The sequence below is a fragment of the Taudactylus pleione genome, unplaced genomic scaffold (genome assembly GCF_031769625.1).
Source record: "Taudactylus pleione unplaced genomic scaffold, aTauple2 ptg001477l, whole genome shotgun sequence".
In the NCBI taxonomy this organism is placed as follows: domain Eukaryota; kingdom Metazoa; phylum Chordata; class Amphibia; order Anura; family Myobatrachidae; genus Taudactylus; species Taudactylus pleione.
Genome location: NW_028285875.1, coordinates 1,645,320 through 1,670,964, shown reverse-complemented (window position 1 = coordinate 1,670,964; position 25,645 = coordinate 1,645,320). Strand labels below are relative to the sequence as shown.

Here is a 25,645-nt window from a genome sequence, read left to right as displayed (position 1 = left end):
GTAACTGTAAGGTATCTTATAGCAATGAGTAAACAGTTAAAACAGCAACAGCAGAAACTGAAATTGTTGTCCCATGATATGCCTGAAACAAATGATGTTGAACCTGGAGAATATGTCATTATCAGAAATTTCTTGTGTTCAGGTTGTTTGACTGATCGTTGGGAAGGTCCATATCAGGTGTTGCTGATGAGTACCAAATCTTTGAAGGTGGCCGAGAGAGATACCTGGGTCCATTCCACTCACTGCAAGAAGGTCAACCAACCGGTGGAGAAACAAGGCGGAGACGAGGCTGATAACGTGGACCTGTCAATCGCGAGCTTGTTCCAGGAGGGTTAAAAGGTTGCAGTGAGATATCTGAACTAAAGAAATTTGCAGGTCCTTGCTACGGCAATGGACTGGTCTGCTGTATTCATTTTGGTATTCTCTTCCAGAGTTTCCATCATCCTGGTTTGTTTGGGGATCTCTGGTTTCTGTGACAGGGGACCGATAGAGAAGATGGGAGCTGTTGGCAGTATTGATGGAGTGGAGTCGAATGGAGGAGTGCTATGCCAATCAGGGGAGTGTCTGACCAATCTTAGTACTGTAATTGTTAAGAGATCTGCTATTTTGGATACTCTGAGACAGTGTGAAGGTCTATTGTCTGAGGATTATTGTATGTGTGAGTTCTGTGGGTCCGTAGTCAATGAGAGATGCATCTAACAGTGTCAACCTAAGTATAACCAGTATTGGGGTGGGTATCCTTTAGAATATTATCACACCATGGTGGGCAAAAGTTTGAATCAAACTGACTGTTGGGTGTGCTCTCACGTGTAGGATTAGTGCCATTCCCATTAAATATCTCTGAAATTTAGAATTGCAAATAGGGAATACACTGGACGGAAAATTTCTTAATACCAAACCACCCCATTTTTAAGCTCCACCAGTACCAAGCAGATAAAACACTTTTATGTTTAAACATCACCAACTCCAATGAACCAGGAAGTTGGGAGGTGACTGGGAATAACCAGATGATGACCTTCTCACAAAGAGCTGACCGTGAGCCTATGAATTATGAACTGTTACACAAAAAATTAGGTCAGGTGGAAGACACTTCCGGTATAAATATACACTGAGTAACACCAAAGAAATGTTTGGCAGAGTATCAGAAGGGCACTGTGCCAGAGTTATACAACTAGAAACATGTATTAGCCAGATGGGAGAACTTAAGATAGGATCATTTGTTAGGGAAATGTGTTTGATGATCATGATGCATACTATTCCTTATGTTCTCCCCGATGATGTATATTTTATATGTGGAAGGAAAGCGTATAAGTGGCTCTCTCTGAGTTCTGAAGGTTTGTGTTACCTGGGAAGAGTAGTCCCAGAGGTAATGACCCTTACACATGGTGAAATGCTTGGTATTCATAAAGACACACCATCACCATATCTTCACAAACAGTATGAACACAGAGACAAAAGAAATATGATACCAGGTGACGTGCATAAAGCCACATAGTTAATTAGTGAGACGACTGGCTTTCAAGTTTTGGTAGCATTGGATCCCACCAGGATTGCTCGGGGTAAACTAAATTTTAGATATATCCAAGACCTTGCTAAATTAATAGATAATATCACCGAGATGTATGATGACACATTCAGGTGTACAGGTAGTGAATTGCAAGCTTACAAGAAAGAACTCGTGCAACATAGACTAGTGTTAAATTATTTAACAGCTGTCACTGGAGGGTATTGCGTAACTTTGGCCACCCAATTTGGTGTAAAATGTTGCACTTACATTACAAACGATACCAGCAATCCCAAGGAGGTGATAGAGCGGAAGATGGATGAAATTCTGCAGCTGAAATGGGAATTTCGAAAGAACCATAATGCTTCAGTGGCTGAAGTAGAAGAGAAGGTAGAGGAATGGGTTTCATGGTTGAACCCAGTGAAATGGTTCTCAGGCCTATTTGGCATTGGCATATGTGTCACGTGTGTTGCTACTGTGTTGAAATGTGGAAAATGTAAAGATAAGGTGAATCAAAGGAATGAAATTATGATGGTGGTCAGTAGTAACGATATGAATACTGAGGTAAATGTAGGACTGCATTACAACCCTGAACTAGAAGGTACCATCATATAATGTATAATATTTAGACATGCATAAAATGTGTTATTAAAATGTTATTTCTAAATAATGTAAGTCCCTATTCGCCCTCAAGACTTCCTTTATAGGATTGGTGCATCCCCACATCTTTCCCATGATCTCCCAAGATCCCCTGTGTGCGTATAGGGGAAGTTTTATGTCCCCTCCTAGAGACACATTATTGATGGTTTAAGAACCACATTGTGCCATCACATAATATAACATTAAATAATATGTCATAATGTAAGCCTAAATTCATTTTCAGATCAGAGTATGATAGCATGTTGTTAGCTATCAAAGGGTGGACTGTACTCACCATACAAATACAGACAGTCATTAAACATATAAAATGATTATCCCTGCAAAAACACGTACCATGGTGTACTCCATAAAACGCATAGTCGCACAACGCTAACTAGCGTCTTTTCCCAATTCCCCAATACTTACACACTGCACACTTACATAAAAGGTTCCCTAGCATTAAAATGTAATATCCAAGGTTTATGCAGTAATTATTAATGTTGTATAATAAAGGTTATTTGATATCTAAGGTTTAGTACTGGGGTGTCCAACCTTTCACCTTCCCTGGGCCACATTAGAAGATGAAAATTTGGTTTGGGCCGCACATAAAATAAAATAACAGTAACGATACCTGATCATCCAAAAAAACCATAGAAAACATAGGCCCTCATTCAGAGCCGTACGCTATTTGCGTTCGTTCGTTCAAAAACAATGGGTGGCTATTCAAATGATCCGTACGCACATTGCAGTCTGTTCACACCTCTAAGTCTGAACGAGCGAGCAAAACATACGCTCGTTTATTTGTTAAAAACGCCCCCTGGCCGCTCGCACCATATGTCATGTCCGCTATTTATTAGATTAATCGAGTACATCGACCAGCGTATGAACTGCTCGCTATTCTTGTGGTTGGTTTTTGCTACCACAAATTTGCGAGCAGTTCTGGCTATAAAATAACCCAGTGACGTGGTCAATGACGCTGCTGTATTAATTATGCACTCCCTTAAAATGCCCGTTTTGAACTTTAAGCACGCCTGTGATCGGATCTCCACTCCCCGTTTTCAAGCACCTTCCCCTGTTACCACCCACATACGCCTCATTCTGTCACTCAAAATAGCAGGCCCTCGCTATATTGCGTACCAACGATTTTCGGCCGCACTGACTGGTTCGCGCATGCGTACTAAAATCCGTACGCATGCGCAGATGTGCAAACATCGCTCGGAACGAGCGTACTGCCGCTAACGAGCGGCTCTGAATGAGGGCCATAGTTAACATATTAAACTTACTTAGAAATGAAGTTAGTGAGATGTTTGACATTGTTTCTCAGCCACCAATGCATCCATATTTGCTTCGATGGAACTTGTTGCAATTCTCAGTGAGTGCTCAAGGTGCTCATCAGATATTTTGGTTCTAGCTTTATTCTTTGTGTGCTTCATCCTTGAAAATAGCTGCTCACAAATGTAGGTGCTTCCAAATAGCGATGACATGAATAAGGCATGATTGTGAAGTGAAGGATATTTTTCTCTGGGAACATATATCTTATAGAAGTCCATTAAAGAGACATGGTCAAATTTTTCTTTCAGTTGAAAGTCAGATTGGAGCTCTATGCATTCCATTTGCAAATTGGCAGGTAATATATTAATGTCCACTGAAAATAGAGTTGCAAATATCAGAAAAGATGGCTGATTTTTCTAAAATCTTGAAACCTGTTCTCAAATTCCTGTACCAAATTGAAAAGCAAGGCTGCATATTTTTCCGTGTTCACAGAGGCGTGTTTAGCCAATGTGCTAAAATGCATCAAATTTTTTGCCTTCATTTGAGAATGCCATAGTTTCAGTTTCATTTCGAACGCTGTTATAGTTTGAAACATTGTGCTGATCAATTGGTTTTCACCTTGAAGACGCATGTTTAACTCATTTAAATGAGTGGTCAAATCGACTAAAAATGCCAAATCTGTGAGCCACTTTTCATCGTCAAGTTCTGGCACACATTTTGTATTAGATTCCATAAATGACTTGATTTCATTTCTCAGATCATAAAATCTTGCCAGCATTTTCCCTCGACTTAACCATCTTACTTCAGAAAAGTAAATGATGTCCCCATACTCAGCATCCATAAATTTAAGGAATACCTGGAATTGGCGATGATTCAATCCCTTGGACCTTATGAAATTTACAGCCTTGATGACCATCTGCATGACGTTAGCCATCTTTAAAGCTTTTGCACATAAATTTTCTTGGTGTACTATGCAGTGATATTTCATCATACTGAAATTTTGGGAGGCAATTGCATCATCTTCTATTAATTTTACAAGTCCATCTCTGTTACCTATCATTGCCGGGGCACCATCAGTAGCTATGCCAGATATGTTAGCAAATGACAAAGAAAATCGCTGTAATGTATTTTTCACAGCTTCATATAAATCTCTTGCTTTAGTTGTGTCTTTCAGTGGAACTAAAGCAGCCATTTCTTCAGTGATATTATATTTGTCATCAATGCCTCTAATAAAAATTGCCAATTGAGCTGTATCTATAGCATCTGTACTTTCGTCTATCGCCATAGCATAAAATTTAAAATGTGCAGCTCTACTCTTCACAACTTTTTCGATGGATTTTCCTATATCTTCAATTCGCCTGGCTACAGTCTGGTGAGACAAACTGATTTTTGAAAAGTCCCCTTTTTTATCCGGGCAAATTATATCAGCCACGGTTTCCATGCATTCCTTAATAAACTCACCATCGCAATACGGTTTTGATTTTTTGGCTATCAGGTTTGCAACCACATAACTGGCTTTGACAATAGAATCTGATTGAATCAATACTTTTTTTAAATAATTTTGTTGAGATGATAGATTTTTTTTCAGTTCAGCGATTTTGTCTGTACGACACATTCCTTCATACACAGCAAATTTCTCAGCATGTCTTGTCATGTAATGCCTTTTCAAATTGTAGTCTTTGAAAACTGGCACTAATTCTTTGCAAATTAAGCAGATTGCCTACTATTGGACTCAACAAAAAAGTATTCATCGGTCCACTTTTCTTGGAACACTCTTCCTTCATCTTTAATTTTTCTTTTTTTGTGTTTGTTTTTATTTTTTGACATTTTAGAAGCCATGCTGGAATGTAAAAAAAAAAGGACTTTTAGAAAGCATGGTTTAATAATCAGTGTGATTACTATGTGCATTATGCTACAGATTTCCCTTTCAAATTAATGGGAAGTGGAATGCAATTGGATTTTGATGCAGAATTCCACAGCCAATTTTGTGTCAAAATCCGTTGTGTGAACCCAGCCTTAGTCTCCTGACTACCAGAAAGTGGCTTACCTGAGAGTTCGGATGCTGGGATGAGGACTATCTGCCTTGATGGAGGCTGGTACGAGGACTGTCTGGTTTTATGGATGCTGGTACGAGGCCTGAAGTAATGGATGCCTGGAGGGAGAGAAGATCTTGGTTAAATATGGAGCTATGTGGGTGGAGAATGACAGGAGACTACCAGAAAGTGGCTTACTTGAGAGTTCGGATGCCATGCCAGTGCCCCTTCCAGTATATATGCCATGCCAGTGCCCCCTCCAGTATATATGCCATGCCAGTGCCCCCTCCAGTATATATGCCATGCCAGTGCCCTTTCAGTATATATGCCATGCCAGTGCCCCCTCCAGTTATATAATGTCATGCCAGTGCCCCCTCCAGTATATATGCCATGCCAGTGCCCCGGCTCCTGTACCAAGCTCTCTCACCCATCCCCCACCCCCTGCATCAAGCTGAGTCCCCCACCCCCCCGGCTCCTGTACCAAGCTACCCCAACACCCCACAAATCCCCTGCATCAAGCTGAGTACCCCCAGTCAAACACCCCCACACAGCTACTGTACCAAGCTCTGCTTACTAGGCAGTATCGCTTGTAAGCAGAGCGCAGAAATCACTCGATGGAGCCGCGGCCACCACAGAGTACTGCTACGCCACTGTGACCGCCCAGCATGCGCAATTACGCTGGTGGCACAGTGAGTGAAGGAGAGCATGGGGGCGTGGTCTGGGGGCGCCGGGACTACAGTGAGCAATCCCGGAACAGCGGGACATATCGTGAATGTCCTGCTGAATCCGGGACACTTGAGAGGTATGCGGCCCGCATTACGAGCCGACCTGGGCCGCATGCGGCCCGCGGGTTGGACAAGCCTAGTTTAGTACATGGTAAGCAGACTGTGTTTGGTGTTGTACTGATCCACTGTGTCTCCACAGATTTCTGGTATCATCGGTGAGAAGATTGCAACATGCGTCTGCAAACTATGGACTATAGAGAGTTAAAACATTAAAATGTACTCTGTAATGTTAGCAGCTTAGATTAGCATGCAGCGGGAAAAAGGACACAAAGGGTTGTTAGAGGCTATTTGTGTCCATTCGAATTGACCTATGAACTATCCTGTAACAGAAGCACCTTTAAGAAGAACCAATGGAATCATGTCAAACTTGTCTATTGTATTGCCTATCCCTGTGAGAGTATATATGTGCGCTCTCTGACCCCAGTCTTGAGTCTTCTTGCTGTGCTGTTGACGGAGGTTTCTAATGCTGATGCCGGTATCTGGGCCCAGAGTGCGTGCATATATAACAACTGTACCTTGGGCCTGTATGATTTACTTGCGCTAATTGTCTTTAGATCACAGCATGTAACCATCTGTTTTTGTATTGAATAATAACTTTTTGTGCTTTGGAACCACATTCAAAGTCTGAAAGCATTTATTTACTGTGCGACTCATTACGCTAAATAGCGACAATTTTGAAGGTATAGGCAGGATTTTACAAGGTATAGACAGGATTGCATAGAGGTTTTAATTAAGTATCCATACAATCCAAAAATAAACTAGATTTTTCTAAAAATAAATATTTCCGATGGGGCAATAAGTTGGGTAAATTGTTGGCCAATATGACAAAGGGTTGGAAGAAGCGTAGTTATATCCATACTCTCAGAGACCCAGTCACTGGTGTGACCATGTCTCAATCTGAGATTATTGCCACCCACTTTCAACAATATTACGAACAGTTATATAGAGCACAATCCGTGGATCCTTCAGAGCAGGCTTTTAGATGAAGCCAGACTTCCTAAGTTATCACAAGCCCAGAGAGATCTTCTGGTGGAAGAAATCTCAATGTCAGAATTGACTAAAACCATCGGCAATCTCCATTCTAATAAAGCCCCAGGCCCCGACGGCTTCACAGGAGAGTACTATAAAATACTATGTCACAACATTTCCCCTATCTTGTTAGATCTATATCTGTTAATTCATAAGCAATCTCCAGCCTATCCCTCATTTAACAATGCCCACACCATATTTTTGCCTAAACCAAATAAAGACCCCCAACTGGTAGCTTTGTATCGCCCAATTACTTTAGTAAATTTAGACTTTAAAATCTTAGCTAAAATAATGGCCAACAGACGGTCCATTCTTCCTGATCTTCTCACATCACATCAATTAGGATTTGTCAAGGGTCGACATTCGGTCAGGAGACTTCGCACAGTCATTGCTGCTACCATAGCCTCTAAACACACTCCCTCCTCTTCCAACATGCTCCTTAGTCTCGATTCTCATAAAGCTTTCAATGCTATTTTGTGGTCGCATTTGTATGAAATTTTAATCGCCGCGCTTTTGGTCAGGATTTTTTTGGTTTGATACAATTCTTCTACTCTTCATCAACTTCACTACTATTGAATGGTATGCAGGGGGGTGACATAACCAGAGCCGGCCCTAGGCATAGGCATTCTAAGCAAATGCCTAGGGGCGACTGGAATGCCTAGAGGCATTCCAGGGCTCTGCCGATGCCCTCCCCAGTGTTTGCAAATACGCAGCCACCGCGTCGGGTACCTGGTGAAGGGACCGCCTGGTCCCTTCAACCAGTGGTGGCAGGAGAAGCTTGGCACCCAGTGCGAGCTGAGCGGAGCTTACTTCCTAGAAGCCAAGTAGTGGCGGCGGTGGTTTGGCAGCCAATAGGAGGCCCTGCCCACTCATGGCGTCATGAATAGATGCTACTGAGCGGGAACGTTCAGTCCGTCAGCGGAGGGGAGGAGTAAAGACCTCCCGAAGATAAGTGAAGACAGTTCTGGAGGCCGCGCAAGAGGCAAGAAGATGGCGCGATCAAGAAGGAAGAGGCGGCGCCGCTGGCCTGGCCAGTGGCAGAAGACTGAAGCTGAGGACCGAAGAGGACTGCGGGGGAGGAAAGCAAAAGAGCTATCAAAACTCCCCCCGCAGACTCTGCCACCGTGCGGGTAGGCGGCCTTGGGCCACCGTTATTTACCCCTCCCTAGACCACCAGGGTTGTCAGGCACTAGACCCGTGGCATAAATTCAGGCAATAGGCCTGTAGGTATATAGGCAGGCACAAGGCCCGGGCTGCATAGGGGGCATAAGGCCCAATTGAAGGAATCTGCCCCCCCCCAATTAGGTGTGTGACCTGGGCATTAGGCCCAGGTCACTAAAGGGCAAATAGGTGGGTCCCCAGTAGTTGACCCACCAATTTGCCCTTTAGTGATCTGAACCTAATGCCCAGGTCACTCCTATTTGAGGGGCAGCTATGAGGGACTTCTGGGGGCACTGCAGAGGGGAACTACTACTGGGGGCACTGCAGAGGGGGTCTATCACTGGGGGCACTGCAGAGGGGTGCTACCACTGGGGGCACTGCAGAGGGGGGCTACCACTGGGGGCACTGCAGAGGGGGACTAAAGGGCATTAATGTGCGTGTGGCATCATGTGTAAAGGGTATTAATGTGCAGCATCATTTGTAAGGGGTATTACTGCATGGCATAATGTGTAAAGGCTGGGCGTTGCTGTGTGGCATAATGTGTAAAGAATGGGCATTAATGTGTGGCATAATGTGTAAAAGGCTGGGCATTGCTCTGTGACATAATGTGTAAAGGCTGGGCATTGCTGTGTGGCATCATGTGTAAAGACCGGGCATTAATGTGTGGCATGTGTGAAGGCTGGGCATTGCTGTGTGGCATAATGTGTAAAGGGCATTAATGTGTGGCATAATGTGTAAAGACCGGGCATTTATCCTTTGATAAATATGCCTATTACCTCCCCCCAGTGGTGCTTAACCCTAACCCCTCCCTCCCCGTAGCCTAACCCTAATACACTCCGGGGGGTGCCTATCCCTAATCTACCCCCTGGGAGCTCCTAAATCTAACCTCCCCCATTCTGGGGAAACTTAACATACTTACCCAGGTATGGACATTAGGGGTTCTTGCATCAGTATATGGACAGCTGGCACCCCATCCGCCAGCAATATAACTACATCTGCATTTAAACACTTAGATTGCTGGTGGGATTATCTGCTAGGGGGCACCAGTCAAAATTTTGCCTAGGGCACCAAATTACCTAGGGCCGGCTCTGGACATAACTATGAGTAGAGGCATTTGTCAGGGTTTTCCCTTATCGCTGCTACTATTTAATCTCTCTCTAGACCCTTTCTTCGCTTAATTCATCATTCCCCGGTAATTCATGGTATTAGAATAGGCCACAGAGAAATTAAGATTACGGCATTGATATTTTGCTTTATCCCATCACCCAACTTCTTTACAACATTCTATGTCCTTGCTTAGGGATTTTGGGGGGATCTCTGGTCTAAGGGAGAAATCAGTCACTTTTTATTTAAAACCAGGCTTTACACACCCCAATTGGCATGCAACAACTCTGATGAGTGACTGGAACTGGAAACTTGATACGTTGGAATGAGACCAGAAGGAACTTGGAGGGACCGGACTGGGACCGGCAGGTAGGCTGAATGAGCTGGTCGGGTTACTAGTAGATGGGCTTGCAGACGGATGGTAGCGTAGAAGCTACTTGTTGTGGCTTGGGAGGCCATGGGTAGACGTTGGTAGCTGGGTGGCTACGTGGAGCGGCTGGAGAGCCGTGGGTGAGAGATGGTAGCGTGGAAGCTACTTGGAGTGGCCTGGGAGCCGTAGGTGAGAGATGGTAGCGTGGAAGCTACTTGGTGCGGCCTGGGAGCCGTGTGGAGAAGCTGGTAGCGTGGAAGCTACTTGGAGCGGCCTGGGAGCCATAGGTGAGAGCTACTTGGAGCGGCCTGGGAGCCGTAGGTGAGAGATGGTAGCGTGGATAGCTGAGCGCAGCAGTCTTACGGATAGCACTGGTCTAGAGGTACAGCTATAGCACAAGTAGTACACCACGGAATGTAACTAGATGTTCAAGCACTGAGTGCTATTAGAGGAGGATCTATAAACCTAGAGTCTGGCAGCGATTGGAGGATACAGACAGGTGGTCTGGCAGTGGCATTCTGAGTGGAGCAAGGCACAACATGCAGAGGGAGTAATCATCTCTGCAGCCCTTGAGAATCAGGACCACACCTGTGATTCCAATTAAGACTAGCAATGCTCACAGACAGAGCAGAGTCCAGGTGTTTAATCAGTGTGGGGGGAGAGCAGTCTGCACACACAGAGATGTTACAGCCAGCATGATTCAGCCAGAGCAGATGTCCCAGGAGAATTACAAACACAGATCCATGGAGCAGCTGGCAGAGGTAAGTCACAAAAGGTAAAAACTAGCCAGGATCGTGACACTTGCTAAGACACCTTCGTGATTGGTTGCAGGGTTCTAGTATATACACTGATACGAACCTAGTAGCTAATTTCCTAGATGAATGGAATTTATGTTCTTTTCTCCATCTCTTTGATGCAGAAATTCCTTTGCATTTGAAGGAAAACTCCCTCCTTTGGAATACACGTAATGTGTGTCATGTTTTGAGACATAAAAAGGGGTTAAATGCATATAATACGCTTTTCCTGCCCTTTCTAGGCAACCAAGATTTTCAGCGGGGTTCGGCCTCTATTCTTTTTTATCATGGTCAGAAAAGGGTATCACATCTATTGGATGGTTGGTAGATAAACATACTAAAAGGCCCCTCACATTCCACCAGGCAGTTGATTAATTAGATTTTTCAGCTCCCTACTCTTTTGCATACTTCCTGACCCACCAATATATTAGCCAAGTGATCCGTAATTTTTCTGATGAGGATTGGGATAATCCTGTGGATGAGTTTTTGTCATATCCCACTCCTAGTAGTAAGGCTATCTCACTCCACTATGCTTTTCTAAGTGATAATATCAACTATACCAAATCTCAGTCTGGCCTACCTCGGTGGTTACAACAATTCCCAAATTTAAAGATTGACCATTTGCTCAAGGCCCTCGATGATTCCTGTCATTTCCTTCCTATGAGTTCTTATAGGGAACTATTTCTGAATGTTTTTCACAGAACATATATTAGTCAAAAAAGGGGCTTTCCAATGGGTTCTTCTCATTCAAACAATTGCCCTCGTTGCAGGGCTGACAATGCAGATTTGTACCATTGCCTATGGTCTTGCCCTTTGGTTAGAGCCTTTTGGCTTCAAATTCGTCGATTTGCTCTTGGGCATTTGGTCAATTTTATTCCCTTTAACCCTGAATGGGCCATATTAGAGATCCTCCCTTTAGGCCAAAGAGTGTCTCCTGGGAGTCGTAAACTCTTGCTTGCTTTGAGTGCGGCTGCTAAAACCCCCCCCCATATTACAGGTATGGATTCAACCAGGGATGCCTCCCTTTTCTTTAAGAAAAAAATATTTTATTTATGTATAATGGATTGGGTGGAGGCATCTTTGTATAAGGAATCTAGGGTGTCTACATTTTTTAACATTTGGGAAAGTTATATAGCTACACTCCCTTCACAAACCCAACGATTGGTTGTCAAATGCTTTTCATCGACCTCGTGGTATTTGAGGCGCTTAATAGATAATGACCCTCCTATAACACTAATTGGTCCGCATGGCACTATTATGTCCTACGTATTATGATTTTATTTTTGTTTCATTCTATATTGTTTTATTTTAGTTTTATGTTTGTTTGATTTTAAGATATATTTTATTATTTGTCTATTCTATGATACTTGTATTGCTGCTCATATTTCTATGATATTTTATATTGTATTGATATTGATTTTTGTTTTTTTGCCAAAGAAGCTTTTGAATCAATAATAAAAAAAAAAACCATATACAATACAGCTCCAGTTTGACTAGTATACCCCGTCGGGAGCCCGTGTGCAGCCTCTGTGTGGGCTCCCTCGTCTCTGTCATGGAGTAGACTTTGGCTTGGGGCCAGAGTCTACTGCGCATGCACGGGTCTCTGGGAAAATGGCACCTACACCTTATTCTCTGGGACATCTCTAGTGTACATGTGCAAATCACTGCCATTTTCCCTGTGAATTTTGCTGCTCTGCAGCTTCAGGCCGCCAGCAGATGCAGGTCTCCGGAGACTGTGGAGAGGTAAATATAAGTATATATTCCTGCAGGGTGTGCACTGCACACCCTGCATCCATTATAGATGCTTCATTGAGCATACAGTTAAACAGCCATTTAACTATTTTAAATGTTGGCCGATCCTTAAGGTACTCCTACAGAAAGGAGGAGAGGCAGGTCGGGGTGACAGGGTATTTTGAGATGGATAAGGGTCTGTCAGAGAGATAGAAGGGCAACAACGAGATAATTATGTTGCTAAGGCTGAGTGAGTGAAGACTTTGGAGAAGAGAGGGTTCCATGGCTTTTGAGAGGTCATGAAGGACTATTGTAGAGAAATAAATCTTTGATTTAGGGGAAAGGAGGCCATTAGCCATATCTGTTAACTACAAAGTGTGTTTTTTCTTGCTAAGTCCCTGCTCTGTACACCAATTGCGGTTTATAACAGGAACAAAACTTAACACAATCAGCCAATAGTAGACCGAGTGTGTTCAGCTACTCCCCTGCTCTGTAAACCAATTATGACAGTATAAGACATTAACACAGGCTGATAATGCTAGTGAGTCTTGATGGGGGGACACAGCAAGAGTGGTTAGGATCTGGGAAACATAGGGCCAGGGAAGGACTGGGACTAAAATTCGGCCCAGGCATTTTTCTGCACACATAAAAACACCACGTCACTGGGCGTGGCATTGAATCACAGAGGCATAGCCTCACAGTGTGTCCTGACTAAGCACGCCAACCAAGCAGAGCACCAGGAGTTAGAGCTGCTCTGCCAGGCCTTCAGACAGCTGGACCATCTTGGCCCATTGGCCCTTTTGACATTTGCCAGAGGGCCAGTCCGGCTGTGCTTAGGGCCGTTTTCAGGATATAGCAACCTGACTCATGGGAATTATTCAAGGAAAAGTTGATGGATTGAGGATTCAATGCTTCACCCCTGTCAGATATATATGCATAAGGCTGTGACTGAAATGTGAAATCTGAAGAACATGAAATTACAACCTGACAATATTTTCTGCAAAGTAACAATATGCTAAAAAGCTTTCTCTAAAGTGCTCATTATAGGAAATTAAATCCTGTAAAGACATCTGAATACAGCACACACTATGCTAAAAATTGCTCAGTGTGTATGGTGCACGCCGATCCGGTAATCACTCTATTGGGTCAGCTATTTATTGGATCTGCAGAATTTATCTGCTAGTGTGCACCAAGCAATTCACTATATTTCCTATGGAGATGAGCGTTTCAGTTTCCCTAGAAACTGAACACACCTGCACCTAGGGGTTACGAGTGTTTCCGAGTCCCGCTCTGGTCTTCCCGCCAAGTTCAGATCCCAAAACGAGTCAAAACATCATCTTCCAGGTGTCACATTTTGTGTGTTTTGGATTGCATATAAAAGTCCCTCCCTCGTTATCGGGTGCCATATAACACAGGAGAGCAGAGGGATGTGGGACTGTAGGCTGGAGCACTGTAAATCTGTAATATATATATAAAAAAATCGCACACTTGGCACACCATCGAGGCACCATTAGGAGTAATGAAAGGAGTGCAAATAGTTTTTTAAGTAGCTGCTGGAGTAGATGCCTGGTAGAAAAGGACAGGGTGACTCTGGCAACCACATTGTCAGTGTGTTTAATTAATCACACACATTGATTACACACTGCAGTGCAAACAAACAGGCTATTGTCGTTTGTTTTTGTTTTTCTTTGTTAAAATGAACCTGCACCTTTTTTCCCTAGGAAATCTATCACTGCAGAATACTATTATATTTTGCTTATCTTTCCAAACAATCATCTACAGTGTCTGAGTCTGCTACACTCCAAGAATACCTCTTTGTTTTGAGGATTTCTCCAGTTATATATATATATATATATATATATATATACATACACAGTCAGGTGCATAAATATTGGGACATTGACAGAATTTTCATATTCTGGCCGCTATTCACCACCACAATGGCTTTGAAATGAAACAAACAAGATGTGCTTTAACTGCAGACTTTCAGATTTAATTTGAGGGTAATTACATCCAAATCAGGTGAACGGTGTAGGAATTACAACGGTTTCTATATGTGCCTCCCACTTTTTAAGGGGCCAAAAGTAATGGGACTATCAACTTAAAAGCTATTTCATGGACAGGTGTGGGCTATTCCCTCCTTATTTCATTATCAATTAAGCAGGTAAAAGGTCTGGAGTTGATTCTAGGTGTGACATTTGCATTTGGAATCAGTTGCTGTCGACTGTCAATATGAGATCCAAAGAGCTGTCACTATCAGTGAAGCAAGCCATCATTAGGCTGAAAAATCAAAACAAACCCATCAGAGATATAGCAAAAACATTAGGTGTGGCCAAATCAACTGTTTGGAACATTCTTAAAAAGAAAGAACGCACCGGAGAGCTCAGCAACACCAAAAGACCAGGAAGACCACGGAAAATAACTGTGGTGGATGATAGAAGAATTATTTCCCTGGTGAAAAAACCCCTTCACAACAGATGGCCAAATCAAGAACACTCTCCAGGAGGTAGGTGTATATGTGTCAAAGTCAACAATCAAGAGAAAACTTCACAAGAGTGAATATAGAGAGTTCACCACAAGATGTAAACCATTGGTGAGCCACAAAAACAGGAAGACCAGATTAGAGTTTGCCAAACAACATCTAAAAAAGCCATTACAGTTCTGGAACAACATCCTATGGACAGATGAGACAAAGATCAACTTATACCAGAGTGATGGGAAGAGAAGAGTATGGAGAAGGAAAGGAACTGCTCATGATCCAAAACATACCACCTCATCAGTGAAGCATGGTGGTGGTAATGTCATGGCGTGGGCATGTATGGCTGCCAATGGAACTGGTTCCCTTGTATTTATTGATGATGTGACTGCTGACAAAAGCAGCAGAATGAATTCTGAAGTGTTTCGGGCAATATTATATGCTCATATTCAGTCAAATGCTTCAGAACTCATTGGACGGTGCTTCACAGTGCAGATGGACAATGACCCGAAGCATACTGCAAAAGCAACCAAAGAGTTTTTTAAGGCTAAAAAGTGGAATGTTATGCAATGGCCAAGTCAATCCCCTGACCTGAATTCGATTGAGCATGCATTTCACTTGATGAAGACAAAACTGAAGGGAAAATGCCCCAAGAACAAGCAGGAACTGAAGACATTTGCAGTAGAGGCCTGGCAGAGCATCACCAGGGATGAAACCCAGCATCTGGTGATGTCTATGCGTTCCAGACTTCAGGCTGTAATTGCCTGCAAAGGATTTGCAACAAAGTATTAAAAAGTGAAAGTTAGATTTAGGATTGTTTAGTTTGTCCCATTACTTTTGGCTCCTTAAAAAGTGGGAGGCACATATAGAAACCGTTGTAATTCCTACACTGTTCACCTGATTTGGATGTAATTACCCTCAAATGAAATCTGAAAGTCTGCAGTTAAAGCACATCTTGTTTGTTTCATTTCAAAGCCATTGTGGTGGTGAATAGAGGCCAAAATAGGAAAATTCTGTCAATGTCCCAATATTTATGCACCTGACTGTGTGTGTGTATATATATATATATATATATATATATATATATATATATATATATATATATATATATTGTGATAGGATCACTGGTAAAGTGGTCTGTGGCAGGTACATTTGTCCCAGATTCCTGTCTTTTGTGTTTTAAACCCCCAGGAGAAAGTCTGCAGTGTAGCAGGCTTGAGTTTCGGCTTTTTGAAAAGCCGGTTTGGGACCTGGGGGTTGTGGGTGAGAGGAGAGGGAGGGCTCCACCCACGGCCACTCCAGGTTTTGGTTCTCGCAGCCTGGTATCAGGCTTGTTAGTTTTCCATCTGAGAGTGGCTAATATAAGCCTAGTGTGTTGAGGGCTGATTGTCTCACCTGGGAGAGCAGACAGGGAGTTTGCTCAGAGACACTTGGATACCTAACTGTGAGTGTTGTGCTGTGCTTTTGTTGCTGGCGAGGGCATTAGGCCCTGCCAGGTTCTGGTAGTGAGGGAACTACCTGTGAAGCTAGTGCCCCGATAGGGCTAGGATTTAGATTTATGTTTTCTTAATGTTTCTGACATTGTACAATAAAGACTGGCGCCGACCAGCTTGTACTTGCATCCAGACTGGTGTGCTGCTTCCCTGCTGCTGTTTGTGTGTGTGTAAGAAAGGAGTCCTCTACCCAGGAGAGGGACCCCCTAACCTAACTGTGTCACAATATGGTGGAGAATGCGGGCACCCACACACACTGAAGTTGCAGCAAGAGGAAAACTTTCCGTTTAAAAATTAAAGGGACAGACACCCAATTTGTGAGTGTGGAAATAACGCTGTGTCCTTGGAGTCCCATAGAGGAGGCGGCAGCCCATGCTCAGAGAGGCAAGGTTCAGCTTCCAACCTACACCCCAGGACAAAATGGAGGACATTATTAAAGCCCTGCTCCAAGCTACAGCAGCTCAGCAGGAATCTACCAGGGCTCTGCAGGAATCCACCAGGGTGCAACTGTCGGCCTTGGAGACAGCCCAGGGGCAACAACAGGTTGCCATCGAGGAAACCCGCCGGGCCTTAGCGGAAAACAGCCAGGCCATAAAAGAGGTGGTACAGCACCTGATCGCCCGGCCCAGAGATGTTGGTACTGGTCCTCCCACCACCACTCACTCCGTACGAGCCAGTCACTTCCTCCAGAAGATGACTTCGGGCGATGATGTGGAGGCCTATCTCACCGCATTTGAAAGAACGGCCGAAAGGGAGAGTTGGCCCAAGGAGCAGTGGGCCAGTCTGGTGGCACCTTTTTTGTCTGGGGAGCCACAAAAGGCCTATTTTGACTTATGCCTGGCTGATGCCAAGGACTATAAAAAACTAAAACAGGAGATCCTAACTCGCTTGGGAGTCACCACCTTTGTTCGTGCCCAACGGGTCCACCACTGGGAGTTCCATATGGACAAGCCTCCACGTTCACAGAGGCATGACCTCGTCCATCTGTCCTCAAAATGGCTACAGCCCGAGACGCTGACGGGACCACAGATCGTGGAAAGGGTCGAGATGGACCGGTACCTGCGATCATTACCTGCGACTCTGCGCAAGTGGGTGAGCCATGCAGACCCTAAGTCCGCGGACCAGTTGGTCGAGCTGGTGGAGAGGTACGTGGCGGCTGAGGAGCTGATGAGTATGCCCCACCGAACCCCGATGGCGCACCGGCGAACTCCCAGAGACACTGGTAAGACTGTTCCAGGGGAGAAGGGTGCTGGGCGGTGGAATGTACCTAAGACTGAGGGTGTAGAACCTGGAGACAGGCCTGCCAGACTGGGAAGGTTCTTGCCCCGTAAACGACTAGACATTAATATGACTCAGTGTTTCCGATGTGGTGGCTTCGGCCATATTGCCGCTAATTGTGCACTTACAACTGAACCTATGCAATGTGATACTGCTCATGTCTACCGCAGGGGGTCTTTCTTTGCACAGATAGCCTGTATGGCTGACCGGCAAGCTGAGACTGATAAGCACATGTGTGTACTCACTGTAGATGGCAACCGAGTAGAGGCACTGTTAGACTCTGGTAGCTTGGTGACACTTATAAAAGCTGAGCTGGTGAACCCCTTGAGGCATGCAGGGAAAACTGTTGGTGTGACCTGCATACATGGGGATACTCGATATTATGTTATGGCTGAGGTGAACATCGAGACACCATGTGGCTCTGCTATAGTTTCTGTGGGTTTGGTGCATGGTCTGGTGTACGATGCAATATTGGGGAGAGACTTTGCTCACTTCTGGAAGTTGTGGGAAAGCCATTTTGTTCCAGAGGTGAACAACCCCGATCCATTTGAGAAGGTTGTCGATGTAGTGGAGGAGGGAGTTTCTTCTGAGTCAGAGTTATTCCCTTTTTCTACTATGGTTGGCGAACTAGAGAATGCGGAACGTGACGGTGGCCCGCCAACTGATGTGCCTCCCATTGAGGTGGGAAGTGTTGTTGGGCCAGGTGATCGTCTGCCTGATTTAGAGGTCAGAAGAGAGGTCTTTGCCGTGGAGCAGTTGAATGACCCTACTTTGGTAAAAGCCAGGGAGAATGTAAAAGTAGTTGATGGTAAACCCGTAGACCCGGATAGTCCTTTGTCCTATCCCCACATGGCAATGTGTCAGGATTTGTTATATCAGGTGACTAAGAAGGGGGAAGATGTTGTGGAACAACTAATAGTTCCCAAAGCCTACAGAAGAACAGTGTTGGATCTGGCCCATGGTCATATAACGGCAGGCCATCTAGGGGTAGAGAAAACCACTGAGTGAATAATGCAGAGGTTTTTCTGGCCTGGGCTTCATAAAGAGGTATCTGACTTTTGCGCATCCTGCCCTGAGTGTCAGTATCATGCTCCCAGGCCACATTTTAAGGGTCCACTAGTTCCATTGCCGATCATAGAGGTGCCGTTTGAAAGAATAGCGATGGATTTGGTTGGACCCTTAATGAAGTCTGCCAGGGGACACCAGTATATTCTGGTCATAATGGATTATGCTACCAGGTACCCGGAAGCGATCCCGTTGCGCAATACGTCAACCAAGACCATTGCCAGAGAACTAGTTCATGTCTTTAGCAGGCTGGGTATACCTAAGGAGATACTAACTGACCAGGGTACACCGTTTATGTCCAAAGTCATGAAAGAGTTATGCCGCCTGTTCAAATCGAACAGTTAAGAACTTCGGTTTATCACCCCCAAACCGATGGGCTGGTCGAGAGGTTTAACAAGACGTTAAAACACATGCTTAGGAAAGTGGTCGACAAGGATGGTAGGGATTGGGACTACTTATTGCCGTATTTATTGTTGGCCATAAGAGAAGTTCCCCAGTCCTCCACCGGGTTTTCACCCTTCGACTTGTTGTATGGGAGACACCCAAGGGGGTTACTAGACATTGCCAAAGAGACATGGGAGGGGCAGTCTAGTCCTTACAAAACGGTGATTGAGTATGTTTCTCAAATGCAGGAGAGAATTGCTGCCGTAGTGCCGATAGTGAGAGAGCACCTGGAACAGGCTCAACAGGCACAGCAGAGGGTATACAACCGCAATGCTCGGTTACGCAGCTTTGCTCCTGGGGACAGAGTGTTAGTATTGGTTCCCACTGTGGAAAATAAACTTTTGGCTAAATGGCAAGGGCCCTTTGAAATCTTAGAAAGAGTGGGGCAGGTCAATTCCAAAGTTTACCAGCCGGGGAAAAGAAAGCCGGAACAGATATACCATATAAATCTGTTAAAGCCCTGGAAAGATAGAACGGTACTGTCGGCCGTCCGAGACCCTCCAGTAAGTCCAGGGCCCTTAGTTCCCGAAGTGACAGTGGCAAAAACCCTGTCGGCAATTCAACAACAAGAGGTCAAGGAGTTTCTGATTAGAAATAGGGTGCTGTTCTCTGACGTACCTGGGAAAACCTCGGTCATTAAACAAGACATCATCACTGACCCAGGGGTTAAAGTTAATCTAAAGCCCTATAGGTTACCAGAAGCACAAAGAGAATCGGTGTCGAAAGAAATTAAAAATATGCTAGAGTTAGGGGTTATTGAAGAATCACATAGTGAATGGTCAAGTCCCATTGTGTTGATTCCAAAGCCCGACGGGAGTGTGCGTTTCTGCAATGACTTCCGAAAGTTGAACAGTGTTTCAAAATTCGATGCCTACCCGATGCCAAGAGTGGATGAACTGATTGAGAGACTAGGGACGGCAAGGTATTTAACCACTCTTGACCTAACCAAAGGGTATTGGCAAGTACCGTTAACTGAGAGCGCCAAACAAAAGACAGCTTTTTCAGCGCCAGAGGGCTTGTTTCAGTACAAGATGTTGCCCTTCGGGCTACATGGGGCACCTGCTACCTTCCAAAGAGTGATGGACAGGATTCTAAGGCCCCGTAGACGGTATGCGGCTGCTTATCTGGATGATGTGGTCGTTCATAGTCCTGATTGGCAGTCTCACTTACCCAGGGTGCAAGCAGTGTTGGACTCCATCTATAAGGCAGGTTTGACAGCCAACCCAAAAAAGTGTTGTCTAGGTATGGAGGAAGTAAAATATCTGGGATACACCATTGGCAGAGGCCTGATAAAGCCTCAGCTCAATAAAGTTGATGCCATACAAAACTGGCCACGGCCTCTGAATAAGAAGCAGATGAGAGCCTTCTTGGGAATTACGGGGTACTACAGGAGGTTTATACCCAACTTTGCAACCATGGCAGTCCCACTGACTGACCTGACCAAAGGCAAACAAAAAGTCATGGTAGAATGGAGTCCTGAGGCAGAGAAAGCTTTTCAGGAGTTGAAAGTAGCATTGTGTTCCCAACCAGTCCTGACGACTCCTAATTTTGAAAGGGAATTCATAGTACAAACCGATGCATCAGAAGTAGGTATAGGAGCGGTCCTGTCCCAGAACAAGGAGGGTGAGGAACACCCTATTTTCTATCTTAGCAGAAAGTTGAATGTACATGAGAGAAACTATGCCACAGTGGAGAAGGAGGCGTTGGCCATAAAGTGGGCGTTAGAGGCTCTCAGGTACTACTTGGTCGGAAGAAAGTTCAAATTGATCACTGACCATGCCCCTCTGAAGTGGATGTCTGAAAATAAGGACAGTAATGCGAGAATTACAAGATGGTTCTTGGCATTACAAACTTTTACATTTTCAGTGGAACACAGGCCAGGAAGCCAGCTGGCCAATGCTGACGCGTTGTCACACGTTCATTGTTTGGGGGCTTCAGTTGTTCCGCCCCACAGGTCGAAACAAAGGGGGGGATATGTGATAGGATCATTGGTAAAGTGGTCTGTGGCAGGTACATTTGTCCCAGATTCCTGTCTTTTGTGTTTTAAAACCCCAGGAGAAAGTCTGCAGTGTAGCAGGCTTGAGTTTCGGCTTTTTGAAAAGCCGGTTTGGGACCTGGGGGTTGTGGGTGAGAGGAGAGGGAGGGCTCCACCCACGGCCACTCCAGGTTTTGGTTCTCGCAGCCTGGTATCAGGCTTGTTAGTTTTCCACCTGAGAGTGGCCAATATAAGCCTAGTGTGTTGAGGGCTGATTGTCTCACCTGGGAGAGCAGACAGGGAGTTTGCTCAGAGACACTTGCATACCTAACTGTGAGTGTTGTGCTGTGCTTTTGTTGCTGGCGAGGGCATTAGGCCCTGCCAGGTTCTGGTAGTGAGGGAACTACCTGTGAAGTTAGTACCCTGACAGGGCTAGGATTTATATTTATGTTTTCTTTATGTTTCTGACATTGTACAATAAAGACTGGTGCCGACCAGCTTGTACTTGCATCCAGACTGGTGTGCTGCTTCCCTGCTGCTGTGTGTGTGTGTAAGGAAGGAGTCCTCTACCCAGGAGAGGGACCCCCTAACCTAACTGTATATAAATCCAAGGTCAAAAAGAGACAATCCGCACACCTTTTTAAATGCCAAAAAAGTAGTTCATGTTTAATCCAAGTTACAAGCGGCCAACAGATCACATCTAGTAAAGTGCCATAGTGCAAAAAGTGCAATACGAAGGAGAGACAGAGTACTTATCAGGTCACATGAAAGGATCTGTGGCAGAGGACCGGCAGCAATACACCCTCAGAGTGACTTCACTTCTCAGAGTGACTCTGATCAAAGTCACTCCAAAGGATCTTTTTTAAAAGAGAAGGTTTTAACACGGAGCAGGGACAAATTTTCAAAAGAAAACCCTGCAGAAGGGGAGGGAGGGGAAAGAGATTCTGTCAAGGACAAAGGGAATCGGGGGAGAAGCAAAGCAAGGAAGAAATAGTGTTTAATTTATCTAATTTTGTACCGTCTCAAGATGAAATGAGTGTATTACAAAAGGGGCTTACCTTTGTACAAACGCATAAGAACAAACCTTTTGACATAGAGGTAGACTTGTATAAATTTCAGCGATTATTAAAATTAAAATACTATTATAGTGACAGTGAGTTTAAATCGAGCGAATTAAGTCATCTTCGTCCAAAAAGTATGTTTGAGCCGTTGATAAATGTCCCTTTTGTTGATACATTCATTAATCTAGTAAAACGGGATGCTTTACCCTTAATTAAGAAACAACAAACCTCTTTCACTAACTTAACCCCTTTGCAGATTAAGGCAGTTAAATCCTTGAGAAATAATGATATAATGATTCGCCCAGCTGATAAGGGCGGGTGAATCGTTACATTAAATAAGATCGATTATATTAGAGAGGTGAACAGACAATTATCAGATGAATTAAGTTATTCAAAATTACCAACAGACCCCACTTTGAAATACAAAAGAGAAATTGATGGTATAATCGATATGGGAGTTAACAACTTATGGCTGGATGAACAGACAGGGAAATTTTTTAAACAGGATCACCCGATTATTCCACTACTTTACATACTACCGAAGGTCCACAAGACCTTACACAACCCCCCAGGGAGGCCGATAATTTCTTCCAGGGGGTCGTTGTACCAAACTATTTCTCAGTATGTTGATTTTTTACCTCAACACTGATTATTACTTGAGGGATACTACACATTTCCTCAATAAATTGATTGACTTACAAATGCCCTCCAATGACGTCCTATTAGTAACGTTGGATATAGTTAATTTATATACAAATATCCCACATAAGGAAGGGATGGATGCAATTAGAGAGGCAATCATTTCCAGTCCACACTATACATGTCTGCCAATTGATTATTTGATGTTATTAATCCATCTGATTTTGCAGAAAAATTATTTTATGTTTGACAATGAATTTTTTTTGCAACGCCGGCGAACCGCGATGGGTTCAAATATGGCCCCAGCGTATGCTAATTTATATATGCAATCGTATGAAAAATTACACGTTATGTCCCATTCATTGTCAAAATATATTCAATTTTATGTTAGGTTCATAGATGACCTGTTTATGGTTTGGACGGGGGGTGAACAAGCACTCTTACAATTTTTTGATAATTTTAAATCAAATCAACGGTACCATCAGATTTACTTTGAATTTCAGTTCCTCTGTAGTCAACTACTTGGACGTGACAGTACAGAGTAAGGATGGACAATTTTTGACCAGAGTATTTAATAAAGAAACAGATAAAAATACGCTTCTTGCAGTGGATAGTTTTCATCCCCTCCCTTTGAAAAAGGGTCTTCCTTATTCACAACTAGTAAGAGTAACAAGGATAACATCGGACAGCACAAAATTGCCATTAGCCTTGAAAGAGATGGGTGATAAATTTATTCAACGTGGATACCCAGAATGGGAGGTCCAGGAGGCGATTGACAAATGTATGTGCCTGGAGAGATCAGAGTTACTTAAATCTAAACTAAGGATAATATTGATCGTTTGATTTTTTCAACTACTTACTCTATTAATTCAAATATTCTCAAACGTTCGATATTATGTCATTGGCACGTGCTACAAACAGATCCGGTGTTGGGGAAGATATGCCAGGAGCCACCCATGTTTTGCTACAGACGTAGTAGCAATTTAAAGGACATTGTAACTTTTTCTGACGTGGGTATGAAAGGTCAAACGAACTGGCTATCTTTAAAAAATGGTGTTTTCCGATGCTCTGGCTGCATTAATTGCAGATTTTTGATAACTGGTGAACATTTTGTGGATCCAAGGACCAGCAGGTCGTACAAAATTAAACATCGTTTAACCTGTGAGAGCAAATACGTGGTGTACATGATTAAGTGCCCATGTAATCGGATTTACATCGGTAAAACTATCCGCATGCTAAAGGAAAGAATGGCACTCCATCGTTCCTCGATAAAGAAAACGTTTTTAAAAATTGATGGCAATACCCCAACTGTGGCAAAACATTTAATTGAAATGGGACATAATCCTCTTGATTTTAAGGTCATGCCCATTGATTACATCCCACCGTTTAAACGAGGAGGTGACCGCAATAAGACCCTTTTGCAACGTGAAAGTAGATGGATCTATGAACTTCAATCTGTTTCCTCCATTGGTTTAAATGAGGCATTAAGTTTGACATGTTTTCTCTAACCGATCGATTTCTGTAATGAATTGATATAATCTGAGTTGATGCATCAACTATGTATATATTAGAGGATTTTTGCTTGTTTGTCTGGTCACCTTTTTACAACTATTGTGTTCCCCGGTACTTGGATTTTGTGGGGTTACAGCATCAGTCTCCTTTATCAATGATTATTTAGTTAAGTTCTGCAGTGTTATTTAATTGTTATTGCTTTATGCATTGCAGTTTTAGGTGTGGAACGCATTGGGGACGGGTGTGCGCTTCGCTGCGGGAGGATGTTCCCTACGTGGAGCACACACGTGGACTGTGTGAGATGCACATGTGATAGGACCACGGATGCCGCTTCCGGTTTCACTTAGTGGTGAGCCGGAGCAGCTGCCGATGGTTTGGGTGATGATGCTGTACCTTGGTTTGCAGGTGAGTACAGAGTGGGTTTTGGCTCACAGTGATTGTAGGAGTGGTGACAGGTGACCGAACAGGTATTTGAGTCCTGTTTGGATTCAGATTCATTGCGCTGCCCTTGGAAGAAGGTGCTTGTGAGCACCGAAACGACTGTCAGGGCGTATTGCTGCCGGTCCTCTGCCACAGATCCTTTCATGTGACCTGATAAGTACTCTGTCTCTCTTTCGTATTGTACTTTTTGCACTATGGCACTTTACTAGATGTGATCTGTTGGCCGCTTGTAACTTGGATTAAACATGAACTACTTTTTTGGCATTTAAAAAGGTGTGCGGATTGTCTCTTTTTGACCTTGGATTTATCTAATACATTGGATCCAGCACCCGATGATCTTTGACATATGTATGAGTGTGCAGATTTGCTACAGCACATATATAAATATATATATATATATATATATATATATATATAAATCCTGTTGTCTAAAACCAAACATAAAATAAAACTTCAATCTTCTCTAATTGAATTTAAAAATTATATTAAGAAGTTTGTGTTCAGACGCAAAACATATAACTGTTCTGTGTGCGGTGGTATCCCCTCATCATCAGCACAATTCGAACAAAGACCTGTTCCTCAAAGTGCGTGTAAACAATTGCCAGTGTTTGTATAATGAACAAAGACATTAGTACAAAAAAATGTGCATAGTGTGTTTTCCTTCCAATTTAAGCAACGGTGTGTGTGGGTGGTGGTTTCTTCCATATACTGCACCCCAAAACAATTCTTAAGGGTGAAAATAAAATGTCTTGCCTGGTATAAAAAAACAACTCCTCCATTCTTTTAAAACTGTATGGTAAAGGTAACATTCCCTTCCTTTACCTATATCATTGTTTGTT

At 43.7% G+C, this 25,645-nt stretch overlaps 1 protein-coding gene across 1 annotated transcript; it reads right to left on the bottom strand.

Annotated features, from left to right (window-relative positions):
- Nucleotides 1–3,809: 3,809 nt before the first annotated feature.
- Nucleotides 3,810–24,951, bottom strand: LOC148442512 (general transcription factor II-I repeat domain-containing protein 2-like). Its single transcript, XM_088463872.1, has 3 exons — nucleotides 24,759–24,951; nucleotides 5,463–5,567; nucleotides 3,810–4,945 (listed from the first exon to the last, which is right to left on the bottom strand). The coding sequence occupies exons 1-3, from the start codon at nucleotides 24,949–24,951 to the stop codon at nucleotides 3,810–3,812; spliced, it is 1,434 nt and encodes a 477-aa protein (XP_088319998.1).
- Between the last annotated feature and the right edge of the window lie 694 nt (nucleotides 24,952–25,645).